The following is a 22,370-nucleotide window of genomic DNA, read 5'->3' on the forward strand; positions in this document are numbered from 1 at the left end:
AGTCAGTATATAATGTTTCAGACTGTGTTTTCAAGAAGGGCATATTTCTATTTTTGTTTTTAATTATTTTAACTATATTCCAAAAAGGTTTTGCACCAAGTTCTAGGAATTTTAATTTTGTGTTCCATTCTTCATTTCGTAGATTTTCAATTGCAGAAGTTATACGTTTGTTGAAGTACGACACCATACTTTGAGAGAATGGTTGGTGGTACCTCTGCCAGTTCCTTCTATGAACATTTCTTATTTTAATCAGTTCTAAAATATCTTTTGGAAGTATTTTTGAGCGATTTTTAATCTTTTTTTTTGGAACGCATTCATCAACACAACCTAAAATAGTTTCAGTAAAGGTCTCTACAATATCATCAACATCGGCATTACTAGAAATATTTTCTAAATTTACGGAATTCGTTTGCAGTTTCTTTTTGATTTTTGAACGAAAGGATGACCAATTAGTATTTTTAAGGTTTAAGTAATATTTAACGTTCTCAACCCCTGACCAAAGAAGATGACAAAAAACTGGTACGTGATCTGAACTTAACGAATTCACAGTAAAAGGTGGTGAAATTTTAGTTTGAACATTAGTAACAAACAGATCAAGCACGGATGGACTTCCACGGGACGATGAAGGAAAATAAGTTGGACTGGACGGAAAAAGAACAGAGACAGGAAATGTGAGAAGAAGGTTTGACAATATATTGCCCAAGCATTTGCTCGTAGACAACCCCAATCTCTATGACGACAATTAAGATCCCCACCAATCAAATAATCGTCTTTAAGTGAAAATAACTTAGACAAATCTCTTTTAAGCAGTTTTTTCTTAGCTTCAGATGATGACCCGCCGGGAAAATAAACGCAAAATACCTTTATATTTTTTTCATTACCTAGCTTAATTTCTATACCAATGTTTTCTATACATTTGGTAGGAAACATTGGCAAAAGTGAGTGTTGAATTGATTTTCTTACTAGAATTGCAACGCCACCACCTATTTGGTCTGTTCTATCGACGCGGTAGCAATTAAAATTTGAAGATGGTAACCTAACTTCAGATGAAAGCCAAGTTTCGGTCACCAACGCAATATCAACAGTATTAGAATTTAAAAAATTTATAAATTCTATGTATTTTTTGCGAATACCTCTAGCATTCCATGTAATAATATTTATATATTCGTTTAACATCATGTTACTTATCATTATTTGCATACAAAAATTTAGTTGCTAAATGTGCGATGGCATTAAATTGATCTACTCTAGTTTTACAATTAGCTAAACTTGATATCATCTCCATGCAAAGAGAATTAAGTTCTTCGATTGAGAAAAGTGAGTTGTTGCATACATTGTTGTTGCTGATAGGTACAGGGCTTGCAGTGACACCATTTGACCATGCAATATTCGTTGGAGATTTAAGGTGTGTATTCGAACTGATTTGATTTAAAGGGGCTTGTCTTCGTTGACGAATTGGAGGAAAATCGGTCATTGACTCTAATAAAACCGGTTCTTGATGGTGACTAGGAGTGAAAGCACATTGTGTTGTTGTTGTTGCTGCAGCCAACCGTTTTGATGACGAAAATGATTTTGTTGGTGATGAACGTTCTTTTATTTGCAAATATTTTGTTCGACTTATACATGTAGGGTCAGTCGCTCTATGATCACCGTTGCAGTTGGCACATTTAGTATTTGTCATATTTGTGCAATCGACAGTCTGATGAGAACCAGCGCAGATAGCACAATATGTTTTAATATGGCAATTACGTTCGCCGTGACCGAACATCTGACAATTGTGACATTGTGTTAATTTACCTTTAAGTTTACGTTGAATGTTCCAGTTGACTTGCGTATGCAAAATTGAACGAAAGTTTTTTTTTAAATCATTTAATTTGATTGAACCATTTTCTAATGAAATTAGATATATAGTGTCAATATAATGATCATATTTTTTAGATATTTTTTTAATGTCCAAACACTTCAGACCAAGTTTAATTAGTTCTGTTTTTAGTGAATTTACTTCAACATCATCTAATCCATAAAGCACTACTTTGAAATGTCTTGCACTAATCAGATCATGCGAAAAAAATTGACAATTTTCTTCATTGAGTTTAACTAGGACAGAATTATAGTTTTCAATGGATACACACACTATTTTTATACCAATAGATAGTCTTTTTAGTGAATATTCTGCGATATTTAATGATTTCATTAAGTTATGCACAAATTCAATTGGTTTTTTAAGAAGTTTAATTGGTGGAACATAATTTTTTTTTTGAGAAGGTGGCGACACAACATCGTCCATTACTTCTTCTTCAGGATCATTATCGGGTTGACACTGTAGGGGATTCCAATATTTGGAATCTTTCCAATTTGGAGTATTTTTACTAGTCAAATGATCCATGTTTGCACAAAGTTTTTTATCCAAGGACAATGGTTTGTCCTCGGGTTTGGGTGATCTACCGCGCTTGGTAATGATGGATTATTAATTACTCACACACGACAGAGTTTACGCGTCTTACACGTCTGAAGGTCCGACTTAGACTGATGCTATTGCTATCAAATGCTTTAATTGATCTAGCTTCTATTTGATCCAATTGGCTTGGGTCTGAATGGCCAGGGAAAGTGTCAACGAATAAAATGAGTCTGGGCCCTCCTCATTACTTAGTTACTTACTTAAGGTGGAGCTACAGTCCGGAGCAGACCTGGGCCTCAACAAAAATGCGTCTCCAGCCAGCTCAGTCCCTAGCTGTCTCCAGTTTCCCACCCAGGTGCCAAACCTGAGTCACGGTCTTCCTCTACTGCGCCGTCACCCGGGATTGCATTCGAAGACGCTTTGGGCTGGAGCGTTGATGTCCATTCGCTCTACATGATCCAGCCATCTAAGCCGTTGGACTTTAATTCTCCTAACTAGGTCAGTGTTGCTGTACAACCCGCACAGTTCGTCGTTATATCTTCTCCTCCATTCTCCATCTATGCGTACGGGACCAATATTTATAATTTTTCGTTTCATTTCAGCGCTGGTGTCTTTGTCTGTTTTAAAAGCGGTTTCTAGGTCTAAGTCCTTAACTACCCCAAAGTTACAGCTCTCCATGGTGACGTTTTGCCCAACACGTCGTTGTTCAGTGTCCTTTTTTGATGACAGCATATACTTGGTCTTGCCCTCATTGATCACTAAACCCATCTTCTTCGCTTCCCTCGCGATGCTCAAAAACGCTCCACTGACATCACGCTTTGATCTTCCAATTATGTCAATATCATCTGCGTATCCGAGTAGTTCAATGGACCTTTGGAAGATTTTGCCTCTAGTGTTGACGCTTGAGTTTTGCACAATTCTTTCCAGAACGATGTTGAAGAAGTCGCATGACAGTGCATCGCCATACCTAAAACGTTTTTTGACATCAAATGCATCGTTTGACAGGGATGCCAAAACTAGACATAGCTCTGTAGAACTCTTCCCTATAGATGCTGTCATACGCGGCTTTAAAATTGATAAAGAGATGGTGGGTTTCGATTTGAAGTTCCTGGGTTTTTCCAAGATCTGCCGTAGTGTGAATATTTGGTCTATAGTGGACTTTCCTGGTCTGAAGCCACACTGATAAGGACCAATCAAGTTATGGACGAATGGCTTCAGACGTTCACATAATACGGCAGAGAGGATCTTATACGCAATGTTAAAGAGACTGATGCCTCTGTAGTTGGTGCAATTTAGAGGATCTCTTTTCTTATGTATCGGGCCGACCATATTTTGCAGATGAGTTGGTCATGCACCAACTCCCCACCAAGTCATCGCTTTGCTGCTTTGAATAGTTCGGCGGTGATGCCGTCAGCTCCAGGAGCTTTGTTTGACTTAAGTTTAGATATAGCTATCTTCACTTCGTCAAGATCGGGTAGGCGAAATTGTTGACCTGCGTCGCCGAGGTTGAGTGGGTCTATCTCCCTTATAGCGGAATTCAGTTCGTAATCGCCGTTATATAATTTGGAGAAGTGGTCTTTCCATATTCTCAACATCGACTGCAGTTCTACTACGATGTTCCACTGATCGTCTTTACAGGCTTTGGTTCGTGGCTGGTACCCTTGGGAGATTTTTTATACCTTTTGGTAAAATTTACGAACCTCATTCCTGTTGTGACATCCGTCTATCTCCTCGATCGCGTGCTTCTCATGCTATCTTTTTTTCCATCAAAGAAGCCGGTATTCCTCTCTACTCTTCTGCTCGTAGAGCTTGCGAGCAGCTCTGGTCCTTTTGTGCAGCTCCGTTTTGTATGCTTGCTTTTTCGCTGCGTGCGCTTGTATTCGTCGTCAAACCATGGGTTTTGCTGTGGTTGCCGTGTGAAACCTAGCACTTGCTTCATCTCTGATGCCTGCAAGGAAATGTTGCCACTGCTTTTCAATGCTTAATGCAGGCAGCATAGGACTCCTTAAGAGGTTATTAGAGCTCCTCATTACTACATTCGTGTTAAAAAACGAATCCGAACGGCTAGTTTGAGAAAGCACTTTTTCATGACAAGAATTACGCTTGAAGGATTTGTCAACTCCTCGCAAGAGGCAGTACCAGCGAAAATTATTTTTTTTTAAATTAAGATGGCACAGGCAGGGATTGAACCCAAGACCCCTTGCATGACAATAATAAAGCAACGCCAAGATACAAAGAAAGGCAAGAAAGAGAAACGTCAAAAACCATCCAAGAATCCTGAACCCAGAATTCTGCGGGTTGAGACTTTTTCTCACCGTGTGAATTCAAGTGAACGATTGCCACTGCTGGAAAAAAAAAGTTTGTGTCCAAATTTAAAAATAAACATGACCACTTTCTACAAGTAAATAACCGACATAAGTCCGAAAAATTTGTAAACACAGATTAATGAATTCATCACGCTTTGTATAACATATTTTCCATATTATGCAGATGACATTTATTTTTTAATAACGTAGGTACAAATAAACTCACAAAGTCCCTAAAAAACTTAATTAATTTAAATAAACCCAAATAAGGATGTAGAAATAAAAACAAAGCGTTTAAACATGGGATCACAGTATATAAGTTCTTACAATAGTTTTGTTAAAAGTATTAAGGTACGATTTTGAGAATTTTTACGGCTTGTGTAATGCGTAGGTAATTCTCTCTTGTTCCCTAAGTCCAATTCTGATTAAGTGAGTATGTTAAAAGAACATTTTCGTTACTCAAAATGTTGAACATCTTTTTTCGTTTTTAAAAAATATGAAAAAATAATGACCAAATTTGATCACAAATGACCAATGTGTCAATTGGGTTCACCGAGATATCTCTCAAAATAATGCACAGATTTAAAAATCCGAAAAGTCTTCCTGTAATAACGCGCGTGTTATGAATATAAACAACACCGATGTACATAATAACGACGGCATCAGATTCTCCATGCCGTCATCTAGATTTTAAGTATTTTTATATGTATAAGTTATTATTAAGTTAGAAACATAAGAATAGAGAATAAAGATTCAGTCATTGTTTTGACATGAACGAAGAGTGTTTGTTTTAATCATAACTGGCGCAGTCGCGAAAAGAAGAACCGAAAACGAAACAACGCAAAAAGAAAATTGTTTGAATACAGTGGAAACGAAGCGGTTTAAGTATGATTTACAAATCGTGAAGAAACGAAGCTTAAGAAAATTTGTTTTGTGTTGGAATTACGTCCCTATCTCTACTATTGAATTAAACAATTGGAAGATTTGAGAAACAAAAGAACAAACAAAAAAGGAAATATAAAACATTTTTTTCAATTACCGATTAAGCAGACTAAAAATCAGTCAATGCAAATAAATAGAAAAGAAGTGAAGTGATTTTAATAAACAAGAAAACAGTTCATAAAAAAAAAAAAACAAAAAACACAATGGCTCAAAATCAAGAACAACTACAAAAGTGTATAGTTATGCTGACACAATTAGTTGTACAGAATTCAAGATCGTCAACCAGGATCCAAAAAGAGTTGGAATTCATTCCAGTTTTCAAAGGGAAACCAGGAGAATTACCGTCATTTATTGACATCATCAACAAAAAACTACAAGACTTGAATGGTGAAGAAGAGAAGAAGACAGCCTTTGGAATAATATACCACTATAAAATTTCTGGAGCAGCAAAGAACCTTCTAAGAATCAACCCACCAGAGACCTGGAAAGAATGCGAGGAAAGGCTGAAAACTCATTACAGACCTAGAAAGGACCAGATGACACTCACCAATGAGATTATGTCTTTAAAGGTAAACAGTATTTTAGAGCTTAATGATAAGTTAGCTGAGATAGCTGAAGAAATTGCAGAATATGCTTCATTTTGTACAGATAGAACGACGATGGCAGATATTCTTAGTGGCATAGCTATTCAGAGGGTGAAGATAATAGTGTCAGGTTCCTTAGGTTATTGCATTATGAATAAAACTAATTTAAGTGAAATTAGAAGCATTGTTGCATCTTTCATAGGACAGGATTATACAAATTTAAATTTTAAGTTCATGAATAGTAAAAAAGAAGTTCAAGAGAAAAATGTCTTTGAAAAAAAGAAGCCCAAGTATTCAAATTCTCATTACAATAGGAAAGACGAACAACTTCCAAGTAGTAATAGGAGAATTGGTAGCTCAAGTAACACATATAGTAAAGGTAATTCTTTCAACGACCGAAACTTAAAGCAGACGACAAACAGTAGTAGACAAAAAAATCAATGTGGTACAAGTAAAAACAGCAAAATAACACAGTCCGATCATATGTCAGTTGACGCTTTAAGTGACGACGCTGATGTTAATGTAGTCGATGATTCGTTTTTTATAAACTAGCCTCGGAAAACAAAATCATTCTCAGATTAACTTTTCAGAATAAAAAATATACTGCTATGGTAGATACTGGATCAACAATCAGCTTATTAAATGAAAAGACATGCAAAATTGACTACACGGTTCTGAAGTCAGATCCCACGCTTATTACAACCATACAAGGCGAAGTAAATAGACCCAATAAAATAGTAGCGACAGTTTGTCCCACAGAATTCATGTATCCGTGTAATTCAAGAATGAAGTGGATAGCTATGGGTATTGAAAAGCCATATGACCTAATCTTAGGTATGGATTGGATGAATAAAAATGTAAGGCAAATAAGTTTAGAGACTCAGGAGATAATTATGACAAATGGAGTTAGCCTTCCTTTTTTAACAAAAACAATTTCACAAGAAATCAATGTACTTGAAGAAAGCAGAGTGCAAGACATTCCATTAGATCATCTTAACGAATATGAGAGGGGGGTAATTGAACCAGTAATTAAAGAGTTTAGGAGTCTTCTATATAAAGATGGTGATGTGCTGACCAAAACAAATACAATTGTTCATGAAATCCGAACCACAACCGATAACCAAATTAATTCCAGACTCTATCGTTATCCAAAAATCCATGAAATGGAAGTGAGGAAACAGATGGAGGAGATGGAGAAAAATGGCATTATAAGAAAAAGCAAAAGCAGATATAGCTCTCCGATAATTGTTGTGCCGAAAAAGGTAGACAAGTCGGGAATTCAGAAATTTAGGATTGTAGTAGACTACAGGAGATTAAATCAATTTACGGTAGACGATAAGTATCCAACACCAAATATTGAGAGTATTCTCGATAAGTTGGGGAAAGCCCAATATTTCAGTACGATAGATCTTGCAAAAGGTTATCACCAGATAATGGTGGCGGAAAAAGATATCGAGAAGACTGCATTTGTTACTCCTGGCGGTTTATATGAGTTTGTTAGGATGCCCTTTGGCTTGAAGAATGCTTCAGCCACATTTCAGAGAATGTTAAATGATATACTCCGAGAATATATCAATACAATATGTGTTGTATATATGGATGATATCCTTATATTTTCGACATCCTTAGAAGAACATGTTAAATCTCTAAGAAATGTATTTTCGAGATTAAAGAAGCACAACTTAAAAATCCAAGCAGATAAGTGTAGCTTTCTTAAGAAAAATACTGAGTTCTTGGGCCATATATTAACAAAAGATGGTATGATGCCGAACCCTGAAAAGATCAAAGCAATACAGGAAATCAAACTGCCAAAGACGGAAAAGCAATTGAAAGGATTTTTAGGAACAACTGGTTTTTATAGAAAGTTTATTAGGGATTATGCAAAGATAGCATACCCGATGATAAAGTACTTAAAGAAAGGGGTTAAGATCAATATAAACGATCCGCAATACATTGCCTCATTCGAAAATCTTAAATGTTTAGTACTATCACATCCAGTTTTGAAATATCCGGACTATGACCAACCATTTGTTGTGACGACAGATGCTAGTGATTATGCTATAGGAGCAGTCTTGTCACAACAAGGTCATCCAGTATGTTTCATTTCACGAACTTTAAACAACCATGAGCAAAATTATAGCACCACAGATAAAGAATTCTTGGCGATTGTTTATGCTGTCACATATTTTAGACCATATTTATATGGGAATAAATTTAAGATTATAACGGATCATGCACCTATTAAGTACCTAGATGGTAAATACAAAGGGAAAGAATTCTCCCAACGAAATCAAAGGTGGTTGCTAAAGCTTCAGGAGTTTAATTACGAGATTGAGTATCTGCAGGGTAAGGAAAACAAGGTAGCGGACTATCTAAGTCGACTCGAAAATTCAGAAAAGATTAATAAAAATAATGACGAAGAATCTAATTTGGAAATGTCTGATAATGATGACCAAACTCAACACTCTGTGGATGAGCAAAGATTGGATCACATAGGTATTAAAGATGAAATTGTCAATAAGTATAAATTGCAACTTTGGCTAACATACAGTCCAGAGCATGAAATACAGACATTGCATAAAAGAACAATTTTGGAATTGAATCCTTTAGAAGATCAAGGTAAAATTAGAGATTTTCTTAAGAAGTATGTTAAAAAGGGTCTAGCTGGAATTTTCTCCGAAGTCAATGATTCAGACTACAATAAGGTTCAAAAGATTTTAATATCAATGTTTTCATCTCACAGCAACATTAAATTTGTACGATGTTCAAAAAGAGCTCGGGACATTAAGACAGAAGAAGAACTACACAAGCAGTTGTCATTGTATCACATCAAAGAATCAATGCATAGCGGAATAAATGAATGTTATCATAGTCTTAAGGATAAAATTTATTACCCCAAGCTTAGAGATCAAATAAGACTTATTATAGGGAATTGTAACAAATGTAGAGGAATAAAGTACGATAGGAAACCTATAAAAGCTAAATTTGAATTTACCGAGACTCCATCAGAGAAAAATGAAATTATACACCTTGACATATTTCACTTTAAAAAACATGCTTTTGTTACTACGATAGATAAACTCACTAAATTTGCTGCAGCATATCAAATAACTGATCGTAACTGGAGAGCCAAGAAAACTTTGATTATTGAGCAGTTTGCCAAATTTGGTAGGCCGAAAAAGATTATAATGGACAATGAATTTCGAGCTGAACAACTAATTGATTTTCTAAATGCCGAAGGTGTTGAGGTCCATTTAACAAAACCAAATAATCATACAGGGAATGCAGACATAGAGCGGCTTCACTCAACCTTATTAGAGATAATAACTGGAATAGAGGGAAGTGAGCTCTCAATTGAAATGAAGATACAGATGGCTATAGGGCACTATAACGATCGATATCACTCTACAATCAAATGTTCTCCCAGGCAAGCGAAGGATAAAGAAAACTGTCAAGATTTAGTTACGAGAGTAGAAGCAGTGAAGAGGCATATTATTGATCGAAGAAATTTTAATAGGGAAGATTACGTAGAAGGTAGAAAGGAGGGACATATAAGAAACTACAAGAGGTTAAGGCATAAAGATGAACCGTATTATAGATTAAATTCTTTGGAAAATGTTCATAGCTCCAATATTAAAAGACCTTTTAAACTTACAGGTAATATCCACCGTAATAGTGATTCTATTGCTAATCCCAGTAGCACAGGGGCTACTGCAGGTGAGTCCCATACATGAAGAAATGGGATACACAACGATTAAAGTAAAAGAAGTCGAAGTTACAAACCAAACGAATACCGTTCTTCACATTATAGACCTAGAAGACATAAGTAGCATTCTATCAAGATTTGAGTTGAACATTAAAAAGATAAGTATGAGTAACAAAGAATTATTAAAGTCAGTTGTGTATGATATCAGAACAAAGATCAATTCAATTATTCCAAAACAAACCAGACAGAGAAGAGGTTTAATCAACCTTGTAGGTAGTGTACAAAAGTGGCTATTCGGAACTATGGACGATAGTGATAGGCAAGAAATTTTGGAACATTTAAAGATCAATGAAGAAAACAATCATAATGCTATTTTTAATTCTAATAAACAGATTTCTATAAACAGACACTTTGATGAAAGTTTCAATATACTCAAAACAGCAATAGAGCAGGATAGGAACAAAACATTAGGATATCTCACCTCGATTTCAGTTGAAAATAGAGAAATAAGGGAGCAGTCCTTGTATTTAGATCAGATGCTCAAACTAAGGTATTTAGAAAACAAAGTTGATCAGATACAAGATAGTATTGCAGCCGCTAAGAACAATGTCTTCCATCCTAGCATTCTGACGGCAGAGGAAATAAAGTTGTATGATATTGATTTCTACAAGCTAAAATTAGTAAAAGTTGGTATACTTAAGTATTCAAATCAAACATTAATAATTGCAATTAAGATTCCAAGAAATTATGTAAAAGTAGATCTTAAGCTTATATTTCCCATAGCTAATTCACAAAACTATGAAATTGATGAGTCAGATGCATATTTTGTTACAATTGAAAAAAAAAATCTAGCATATGAAGAAAATAAAATGTATAAAGATTTAAAAACAAGTACCCATTGTATATTTACAAATGATTGTAAACTAAGATTTAATAATAGAACAATGATAAAATCAATTGACGAAGAAACAATTATAGTCAAAAATGCTGTACAAGAAAATCTTATTCAAAATTGCGATGACAGAGTAATAAAACTGAATAGGAATAATATGATAAGTTTTTATAACTGTAGTATAGAAATTGCAAAAGAAAAATTTTACAATAAAATTACTAAAATAGAAGCTAAATATTTTTACCCTAGCAATGATGTAAATAGCACCATTCCAAAACTTGTAAATTTCGATAATATAATGATAGAGCATTTTGAAAACATAAATGAAATCAAAGAGTTAAAACTCCACAGAAATATTTCCTATGCTTTTAATTCGACAATATTAATCATAGTTGTCATATTTGTAATAATAATAGTTATATACTTCAGAAGAAATAAAGTGAATGTAAAAATTGTAAATGATAGAATTCAGGAGAATTCAAAATCTGGCGGTGAAGGTGTTATGAATATAAACAACACCGATGTACATAATAACGACGGCATCAGATTCTCCATGCCGTCATCTAGATTTTAAGTATTTTTATATGTATAAGTTATTATTAAGTTAGAAACATAAGAATAGAGAATAAAGATTCAGTCATTGTTTTGACATGAACGAAGAGTGTTTGTTTTAATCATAACTCGCGCATCACCGAATGACTCTTCAAAACAAAATAGCCGAAATTGCATGCACTGTGTAATACCGGACTAAAATAAAATGGCAAAGTTAGGAGTAATTTGTTTGCCAAGGAAAAAATACCAACAAATTGAATATGTATGGACATTCTGGTAGGAGGTATGAAATTTACTTGACGGCCACCTCTCATGCCTCTTTAAAACGTTTAAGTATTAATACAATCATTGTGAACATTTCTGTAAGATTAAGTAATTTTTTTATTTTTTGCAAATAAACATATTGCTTAACATTTGTATTTATAAGTAGTGTGGCAGTTGCACTCATTTTAGTTGTTATGAGCTTATGAATGATTCGTTGCTCTAAGATTCAATGACTCTAATAATACTCTTTCTAATGATTTAGATGTACAAATAAATTCAACCGCTCCATGTAAGCACACTTAAGTCTGCCCTTTGGGGCTTTGACATAATTTCGAGTGTATTTGTGTTTATGATTTCAATTTTAATGTTTTTTGCTTTTGTTGTAGCTGATGTTTCTGCTGCCGCTGCTGCTGCTCTTTTTTAAAACAGAAATATAAATGACTTATCTTCGGCAGATTTAAATTTAAGGTCAATAAGATCTTTCAAATTAGGCTGTTCGCTATTGGGTCTCCTGATGAAGGATGCTTGGTTTTGAGTTTTTAGCTGCACCTGCAATCGAGAATTTGAAGATACATTTTTCGACTTAATTGGTTCTCTCCGGGGGAAGGACGATAAGAGTAAAGGGGTGCCAGTCGGGTTTTTTGAAATAATGGAAAGCTGCTGTTGAATTGTCTCCTGCTGGGATTGTTGGCTATTTAATCTTAAGCTTGTGCAAGATGTTTTTGTTGTAATTATATTTTGTTTGTATTCATACGCCTCAATTTCGGTTGGAAAAGCACTGTCTGGTGGGTGAATGCATAGACCTCTGTACCGTTGTGATGGAACCATACCGTAACTCTTACAAGATGGTTTTCCGATTTCATATGGGCTAGATCCAACAACATTCCCCCTGTAATATGTTAACGAGTTTTTAATGAAAAACAAATTTTAATATTCAAGTATTCTTTTTATCAGATGAAATTTCATCTTTTTAAATTAATAAAAACAAAACATACCCAGGACCATAATTGCACACGTATAACTTGTTGTATTTGGCTGTGTCCTTATATTCTGAAAATCCACAGCCAATTAAATTTGTTTCTCCCCAGATCAACTAAAAGTTATAAAGAAATTATAAAAAAACTTAAAAAGTAAATAAAAAATAAATTATGTTAGTGAAAGGAATTTTCTAATAAATTGTCATGTGTTGTAATCGGATAAGGTTATGAGTAGTTGACTATTTTATAGGCTAAAGTGGTTTTCTGCGTGAAGTGATCAATAAAAATATTCAAGTACATTAAAAACTTCCGACAAATTTACTTTTTTATAAAAAAAAATGTTTTTGTTGAGAACTGCAACAAACAAACAAATTGAAATGATTTTAAGTAACATAAATGATATCCTTTTGGAAGGTGGGGGTCTATCTCCCCCCGTTTAGGTGTTAGGGGCAATTTCAAAAAATATGTACGTTAAATGGGAAAAAATAATCAAAATATATTGGTAATACCTGCAACTAAGTTTTATACATTTTTTTAAAGCCAACATTTTTGTCTATCAGCTTTGTTCTTAATTCACCAAAAAAAAGGTTTAAAGTGTAATTTTTTTAAACTTTACTCTACTATTTTTTTAAGAATTCATTGCATTTATTTGTTTGTAACCCGAAATCGAAAACTTTATCATTTTATGTCTTCTTGTTCTTGGGAAAATTAAAAATTACTCAAAAAAATATGTTAATTAAATAATTTTTTTCTTGCTTGATAGTAATAATAGAATATTATTCTGGGAGGTAACCGTAGGGTACCCTACCTCATAAGCCGACTGGAATTCAGTGCAGGGCGGGTTAACTTTCGATGGGCCTAGTGGTGGCAGAATGGCTACTTCCGGTACAGTTTTTTGGTACATACCTACCTCATCAGCCGACTGCAAAAATGTTCAAAGGGTCTATTGTTATTTACCAGCAGGTTTCAAACCAGAAGGGCGGGCAAAAATAACACGCTTGTCCGCCCATCTCGAAAAACGGTATTATTGGTACAAACTTACCTCACCCGCGGACTAGACAAATGAGGTATTAAATGAATGCTTAGACTTTTAAGATTAAGAATCCATTGAGTGGGCTAACATTTTATGGCCCAAACATGCCCACCCAGCTGTTTTTGGAAAAAAAGTCTAAATTCATTAAACTTTTTACTTACTGAAATTTCAGTTTTTTTATCTCAAATTAAAGAAAAAAAAAGGGTGAGTTGATTAGTTTCACTGTCAACTCAATAAAACATTTAACTGAAGTTTTAAAAATTTAAATTACTAAAAATAAGTATTTTACCACAGTTTTTAACTGTATTATTTGTCTAAATATATGTTAAAAATATACATAAAAAACATGAAATTATCTGTTGCAATAAATTTGTCGATCTTCAGTATTAAAAAAACAAAACACATATGAAATATAAAAGTATTTATCTTCATTTTTTTCAAAAAACAAATGTAATATAATACATTTTGACATAATTAAAAAAAATTTCGCAAGAAGATTCGTAAATTACGTTTTAAAACTAAATGATAACATATACATAATGTGTTATAAATAACAATACATTATAAATAATAAATAGTATATGAATATACAAAACAATTATTTTGTTTTTACTTAATATATACTATGCGCTCTTATAATTTTTTTAATATTGGATATATGTAAATCATATTTCTCATCATTTGTCAAGAAGTGTGAGCGACTATACCTACTATTTAAAGTGCAAAAAAAAACATAAAAACTATATAATATTTTTTTGTGTTCAACTTAATTTTAATTTATATTTAAAGTTGTAATAAAATATTTCTGTTTGTACTAAAATAATGAGTTCGGAAGTCAAAAATTGTGTCTTTTTAAACAATGTGTTAACAAAATATTGATAAGACAAAACAAAGGTTTTAAGTACGGTGACATAACAATACTACCAGACTATACGAATTTATTTGGATACCATGCCAAATGTTACAAAAAAATAAAAAGGGAATTTTTATTAGAAACCCTTCAAACATCAACTAAAAGAACCAAAACATTAAATGTATGTACATTTTGTATTTTCAAATTCAAATGTTACGATTAGTTGCGTAAATTGTACAAAACTTGCCGCAAAACGAAGGATGAGTTTGTGTGTTCCATTATCTGCATTTTATGCATTTACAGGTTAAGACTATACGTTCATTTTTTTTTCGAAAAGGAAAAGCTAAACCTCTCGAAATACTATAAAAAAAAATTTTCATTATCAGACCTCTTTTAAAAAACTAAGTACGAAGCTCAACCGACGAAAAAAGCACTAAAATAATTGAAAATTTAAATAATTGCAAAAGCGTTTATTTAGCAAGAGTTCAAATAATTCAAAACCTACATGGCTCTATTTTTTTTTTTAAGAACACAAAAAATGTTGACTCTTAAAAATAGGATAAGTTTTATAACTTGTATGTGGAAAAATGTAACAGAGACATATTGTGTAAGGCTCAATCCAGAACTTTTTGAATGGGAGTTATTTAAACTTTGGTTTCAAGGCGAATTTGAATAGAAAAATTTTAAATTTTGGTACCTTTGTTAAAGAATTTTGACTTTTTTGTCAAAACAGCTGTGCGTGCGCATGTTTGGCCCATACAAAGTTAGCGCGCCCAAAGGGTTTTTAGAGAGTCTACGCTTTCATTTGATACCTCATTTGTCTAGTTGGCGGATGGGGTTGGTTTGTACCAAAAATACCGTTTTTCGAGATGAGTGCACAAGCAGTTTGGCTTGAGTTTTTGTGCCCACCCTTCTGTTCTGAAATCTGTATCTACATCCCAATAGACCCGTTGTTCATATTTGCAGTCGGCTGATGAGGTAGGTATGTACCAAAAGCAGCCCTTTTGCCACCACAAGGACAATCGAAAGTTAACCCGCCCTGCAGTTTTGTATATGCCACGTCATGCTCTATGCATTTCTTGCACTCAATTCTAGTCGGCTTATGAGGTAGGGTACCCTATGGTCGCCTCCTGGACTAAATGGATTAAGATATATCTATCATAAATTAATTTTCTTAAATCCAGCTTATTTAAATGCACTCACTCCAAATTCTACAGTGCGCATAAACAGGGGGGTCGCAGGGGGCAGCATGCCTCCTAATACGTTTTAATTATGACCACTCAAGCAAAAAAAAAAACATTTAAATTAAAATATCAGTTGTGGTTATTTTCAATTTTCTCAAAAACTAAAAGACTTAAAATCATCTAGTTTTCAGTTTTTGATTGAAAATTTATAAGACTAACAAATTATTTAAAAAAAAGTTATATATTAGTTCAATTTAATAAAGGCAGATGTACAAATATTACTTTTGCGACACATAGGAACCTTATTGAAATAAGTATAAAAAAAAAGTTGAGAATCAATATTAAAATTAAATTTCCATAGCTCAATAATGAAATACAATAATCGACTATAGCCAATGAAGCAGTTAGTCTAACATTTGTTTTATATTTAAAAAATTACTTTCTATGACGAATTGGAATATCAAAAAAATCACTAAGTGCCAAAAAGAGTAGTTAAGAAATAAAATAATAAAACAGTAAATAAAACTTTTATTTTGGACTTACACTAAGTAAACTTTTACTTTAGTAATACAACTTCATTTCAAACTAATTTTAATTCTTAAAATGGTGGGAAATCGTCTAAGTCTTTTAAGACATCTAAACCATCTTTAGCGCTGCCAAACATTGATTTTTCCAAACCACACTGCACTTTTAAGATGCATAAGAAGTCTGTGTCCTTTCCTTGAAGCTCAGCAAAACTACTGGTTAAGTTTAATTGGAAATGGACAAAAGTGTAACTCAATACTTTGTAAAACAACAAAACAGACAATTTTTTCAGCTGTAGGTTGTTAAAAGTTCAGGTGGAAACAATAGGCGGGTGTCTCCGTATTTTTTTGTACAGACAATGCTACGAGAAACATACTTGTGAAGTTCCATTGCCAACTTTAGCTAGTTCAGATTCCTCGAATAGATTAGTATTTTCTTCATTTAACCAGTTCGATAATTGCAAGACCAAATTTAATTTTGTTTGTTGCAGAAATATTCCTGAAAATTTCTTTTTGAGCGACTATGTTAGAGTTAGAGTTAGAATTTAGTTTGAAGTTAGATTTTGGAATCAAAATTTGAGGGAACCATGTTTTAAAAATAAGTTGCTTTGAAATAGAAATAGGTAATAGGTTACACACAATACCAACTAAATGAGTGCAATAAATAGATTTAAGTAACTTTTTTATTCGAGTATGAGGAAACCGAACACCTGATAGAAAAAAAATCAGTGAACGCTCCAAAATCCATACTTCTTGACTAAATATTATTATCTTTTATGCTTACGGATAAAATTACAAATTTTGTAGCATATGAACATTTCTAGACATTTTACAATGTGAAAAATTAAATATGCTATCGAAATAATTGGCTGCTATTAATGCTAATTTGATGAAGGTTAGCTGAAGCAAAAATTTCTTTAATGAACATACTTACAATTATATTTTTCTACACTAACCTCTGCTTTATATCTGAAAGCTATTGTTTTGGTATATCTTTTTCTATGTTCTGCATTTATAAAATGTTATCTAAGAAAGGCAAAAACATAAAACTCATTAATTTGTTTTCATTATTAGCAACATTTTTATTGAACATACCCTTCAAACAATAATAAGTAAACTTGAACTTTGGTAACTAAACATTTTAAAGGAATGAATGAAAATTGTATTTTGCGTTATACTGTGGGAATTTTTTGCCATACATATTTTTGATTTTGGCGGCGGGAGCCACCATTGATCTTTTTAGGAATTTAGTTGATAAACCTGTTATTGAAAGATTGCAGATTACTGCCTATTGACTGTGTGGAATGCAGCTTTCAGGCCAACAAAAATATATACAGGCATTCCTTTGTATTAATAAATCGCTTGACTGCAGTACTTAACACAGAGATTTGATCAATAGTTAAAACAGCAATAGCTGTTTTTAAGCTGTTACTATCAAAAGCACGTTTTGATTTTCAGAAGTATCTAAGGATTTTCTTTTGGAAGGAAATCTACAGTTATTTAAATAAATTTAGTTCTAGTATTCACTAATACGACCATTTAAGTCCTCAATAATCATCAAATGTTCATGATTATTACTATCAAGTACACCGGAATTATTTGAAAATATTTTTTTGATAAACAATCACTTTAAGAGTAATTTGATTTTTAAAGTTTTTACTTTTTCTTTTTTTAATTATTCTTAACATCAAGCATTAAATCACCACTTGCTATTCTAACTTTTGTTATTTCTGACTGCTGTAATACATTTGATATTAAAATCTTTGAAAATTTTGAGTAATGCAGATTACTCAAAATTTCGTTTTCTAAGAAAGTTTCTAAATGAATAAAAATGAAAAAAAAAGGATGACAAAATTCGTGTATAATTAATTTCTTCTTAAAATGTTTAATATTGTAACAAAAAGTATTACATTTAAAATTATTTATATAGGAATTCTTATATTTATTAATTTATGCTTTATTTTAAATAGTTGTCTTCTCTTCGACTAGTAGATTATCGATTGCTCACGATGAACAAATATTCCGGTGTTTTTGAGCTTTTGATATAATTAAGAGTATACAAAAATTGTTTTCCTGAAATAATGATGATACAAACATTCAGCCAGTAATTTTTTGTTTAAATCGGAGCCGACGATGAACATTTTTTGAACAAATAAGCAAAGGAACTGGAACTTCTTGAAGGTTTTTTAATTAATAAGTAATTATGGGAAAACGTAAAATTATTGGAAAAAAGAGCTTCTGGTTTTTAGCATAGAAAACATCGCCCGTTAACGCTTTTTTCAAAGAACAAGGACAGTATTAACCGGTTCTGCTATCTTCTTATTCTGAAACTTTACCGAAAAAGAAAAAAAAATGTAAACAATTAACTCCATTTCAAATCAGGGATAGCAACCAACTTAGAAACCACAAAAGCAAAAAGTGGGTTTGGATACCATAATTGCATAACTGCATTTATTCCCTTGTTTCGACACCTTTATCTCCTTCGTCAACATTTTAACTTTTTTCGTTTCTTATAAAATCACCAGTTTTTAAATAATTTTTACGTTCTTTAATTTCTTATTTTCTATGGGCTTTAGAGCTCATCTCATGTTGGTGGATTTAAGATTAAACTTACTTTAATTAACATTTTGAAGCTTTATTGAAATTTGAAGGTTTAACGAGGATAGAGATTAGGCGGTACAATTTTACACAGCAATTTTATAAAGACCAAGGGAATTTTGTGACAATTTTACACAGCAATTTTATAAAGACCAAGGGAATTTTGTGGGACTTTTGAGAATTGCTTAGGATGATCGTGTGTGACCTAGGACTTTAACTTACACATTTCTAGCTCAGTCCCTAGCTAGGTATTTCCAGTTGCGCACTCTCTACGTGGCCCAGCTATTTCAGGCTATGGACTTTTGTCCTTTTGATTTAACCCTACGTTGCTGTTCAGCATGTACAGCTCGTCGTTCAAACTTCTCCTTCATTCACCTTCTATGCATGCGGAACGGTAGATCATGCGAATAACTTTTTTTTGAAACGACCCAATGTGCTTTCATTTGCTTTTGTCATAGTCTATTCTCCTACACTTTATAGAAGGATTGAGTTGATGAGGGTCTTATATAGTGACAATTTGCTTGCTCCTTAGTGAGATGTACTAACTTGTGTAAAGCTTTTTTTGACATCAAAAGGTTCGGTTAAGTTTTTTTTAACCTTTATTGAGCAGTGTGAATTCTCCATGGTCATCCTGCACAAATGGACGACTTTGACTGGGATTCCAGTTTGTCCCTGTAGATAATGTCATATGTGGTCTTGAAATCGATGAAACGACGTGGGACTTGATTTGATGTTCCTTGCACTTTTTCCTATTTCTGTCATAACGTGAATATTTTACCGGCTATGAATTTTCTGTTTTTTAAACCAAACTAATAAGGATCTTACTGGTTCTTTATGGTGTGCTTAAGGCGTTCACATGTTACGGCAGAAAAGATTTTGTATGCGATGTTGAGGAGACTAAATCAGTTTAAACTGTCTCCTTTTTTAGAATCGGGTGACCAATACTGAGGTTATATTCATTGGACATGTTTTCATCGGACCATATTTAAAAGATTAGTTGATGCATAATAAGAATTAATGATTGAACAGTTTTATGAATACTATTAGTTAACTCCATTTTTGTATTGTGAAAATAAACAAAAAAGATTAAAACAATTTTAAATAAATCTTAATTAATACTTGTCTGCACATTTGCTAATTTTAAGCCGTTTTTTCATTTTTGAAATAATTGAAGTTTTTAGAATGGACAAGAATTTAATTTTAGAATTGCTAAAGAAGAGGGAATGGATTTTTTTTAAATAATGTCCATAATATTTTATATTTAAAACAACAATTTCTGATAATTGATCTTCAAAAAGTGGGAAGTTTTGTAAAAATGATGCTGATATTTTACAAAATACAACTTGGAATACTGTACTTGTCTTAAAAGTGTACATTGCTATTAACCTATCAAATTTTTGTATCTTTCGACTAAACATGCGCACTAGTGCGACTATGATTGACTATGATAAATAAATAAAATGAAAATTAATTAATTTACCTGTGAGTAATGCCCAGTTTTTGGTGACCAAGAAGCACCAAACGAATACTTTTGAACTTCATTGAACCAATTATTAATGCGCGAAACAAAGTCACCATCGTCAGGTTCCAATGGTGCCGTACTCCATATAACTGCTAGATTTTGCCCCATAGTAAAACGTTCTATTAAATTAAAAATGCTTAGTTTTTGAATGTACATTGCAAGGAAAATCACAAAAGTAACTGTAATAAGTTTAAAAAATTGAAAAGTTCATTCATTCGAATTCGTATGCCATATGGTTTTTTATGATTTTTTGTATCTATGATCCCTTTTTCTTTTATATTACGACTTAATGTTTTCAGAATTTTATTTTATTTTTAAAATCCTCATCAGTAATACGTCTTTACTTTAACTTAAAGTAACTGTGAAGCATTTATGATCAGATATATTTTTTGGCGGCAACAGGCAAAAGTATTTTAACGAGTTCGTATACTAAACAAAATGTAATTGTGGATTACTATTTTTTTAAATGAGCACAATAAACTTGAATTAATTGAAAGTGAAGGATGATTTAATAGAGGTGTTTAACTCTGAAATGGAATAAAGCAAATACGAGTTTAAAGATAATCTTCAAATTTTACAATCTCAATTTTTGTTATGATATATGGCCGTAACTGCTACCATTAATAATATCAAAATATCACGATCTTGTATCTAACTCAGCGGTTAGTAACATTCAACTATGTGCTTAGCAAACGTTACCTTTAGTAATTCAATTGTAGCCCAAGCTGTGTGACATGTTGTGCAGTCTTTTTGAAAAAATAGCTAAACGATTGTTCAACTCAAAAAAAAAATTAAATGGGGTGGCGCAACAGTCCGTTGTGAACCAGGGCCTAGTGACTTACAACTCTCAACCATTTCTGCGTGCGAGTACTTATGTCAGGAATGGAAGGGACCTATAATTTTAGGCCGAATCCGAACGGCTAGTTTGAGAAAGCACTTTTTCATGACAAGAATTAATCTTGAAGGATTTGTCAATTCCTGGCAAGAGGCAGTATCTGCGAAAATTATTTTTTTTTTTTAAATTAAAGGTGGCACAGGCAGGGATTGAACAGAAGACCCCTTGCATGACAGTCCAACGTACTTTTTTTTCATTTTTATTAATTCATTCTTAAACCTATCTTAAAGCTAGACAAAAATTCATAAAACTAGCCTAATTATCCATAACTTACAACTAACTTTTTTTATGTTTTTTTTCTTTTTTTTAATTTTTTTTGTATTTTTTTTGTGCCACCATGCCTATTCTACTTAAAACTAAACCCTAATACTATAAAACAAGTATGTAAACCGGCCACGACTACCCAATATCAAGTGCCCATTGAAGCCACCAAAACCTACTGAACGAAGGAGCTCTGCTCCGCCTTGTGCCATGACGTCCCGATTGTATGGAAGTCGCCTATCCACGTTTTTTCGTCTGACGTGGTAGATTAATGGAACTGCCAATCTAGCCTGTATCAGACCGCTCTTTCTGTCTAGAAAGAGGAATGCCTCTGGTGGAATGAAGCCGCTCAAGCGTGCACTTTCAAAATACTCATCGTTCAGATAGAACGCCCCGAAAATTAAATTGTTAGTCGAAGACATAGCTCTTGCAATATGACTTCGAACGAGTTTTAAAACTTAATTGTCAATTCTGTTGATTCGAGCCCCGTTGTATAGGACCCCGTTGGAATAGTTATGGACGGTACAGAGTCGTAAACACTGCCGCTCCAACACCTGAAACTTCTCCAATTGGGAAGGGGCAACATTGAACCACACCGTACCATCATAAAGGATCATCTGCGTTATGTAGCCGTGTAGCAAAGTACCTTCACTCTGGGGTCAAGCCGAATTCTGTAAGACAGCCGTTTTGTCAGAGCGAAGGCTCCTCTGGCTCTGGTCAGAGCAGCATTTGTATGTCTGTCGAAATATAAATGTTGATCTAACCAGATACAGAGGTACTTCACTACACTTTTGCTCGTTAATCGCTGCCCGTGAATCGGAATCAAAGAACATATCCAAATCAAACAGAACAGCACCTGTGCATTGTTGTTTTGATTTA

The 22,370-nt window shown here is 33.2% G+C and overlaps 1 protein-coding gene across 5 annotated transcripts in view; it reads right to left on the minus strand.

The window, feature by feature from the left end:
- Positions 1–11,737: 11,737 nt before the first annotated feature.
- The window catches only part of LOC129941695 (serotriflin), a 33,109-nt gene continuing 22,476 nt past the window's right edge, over positions 11,738–22,370 (minus strand). For all 5 annotated transcript variants that reach the window (XM_056050395.1, XM_056050392.1, XM_056050394.1 and 2 more), the window contains 3 exons: positions 20,294–20,454; positions 12,640–12,737; positions 11,738–12,533 (listed from right to left, as the gene is read on the minus strand). In XM_056050395.1, the coding sequence (XP_055906370.1) occupies positions 12,065–12,533; positions 12,640–12,737; positions 20,294–20,454 (728 nt within the window). In that variant the 3' untranslated portion in view covers positions 11,738–12,064. The remainder of the gene's footprint in view (positions 12,534–12,639; positions 12,738–20,293; positions 20,455–22,370) is intronic.

This window comes from Eupeodes corollae, chromosome 1 (assembly GCF_945859685.1).
Source record: "Eupeodes corollae chromosome 1, idEupCoro1.1, whole genome shotgun sequence".
In the NCBI taxonomy this organism is placed as follows: Eukaryota; Metazoa; Arthropoda; class Insecta; order Diptera; family Syrphidae; genus Eupeodes; species Eupeodes corollae.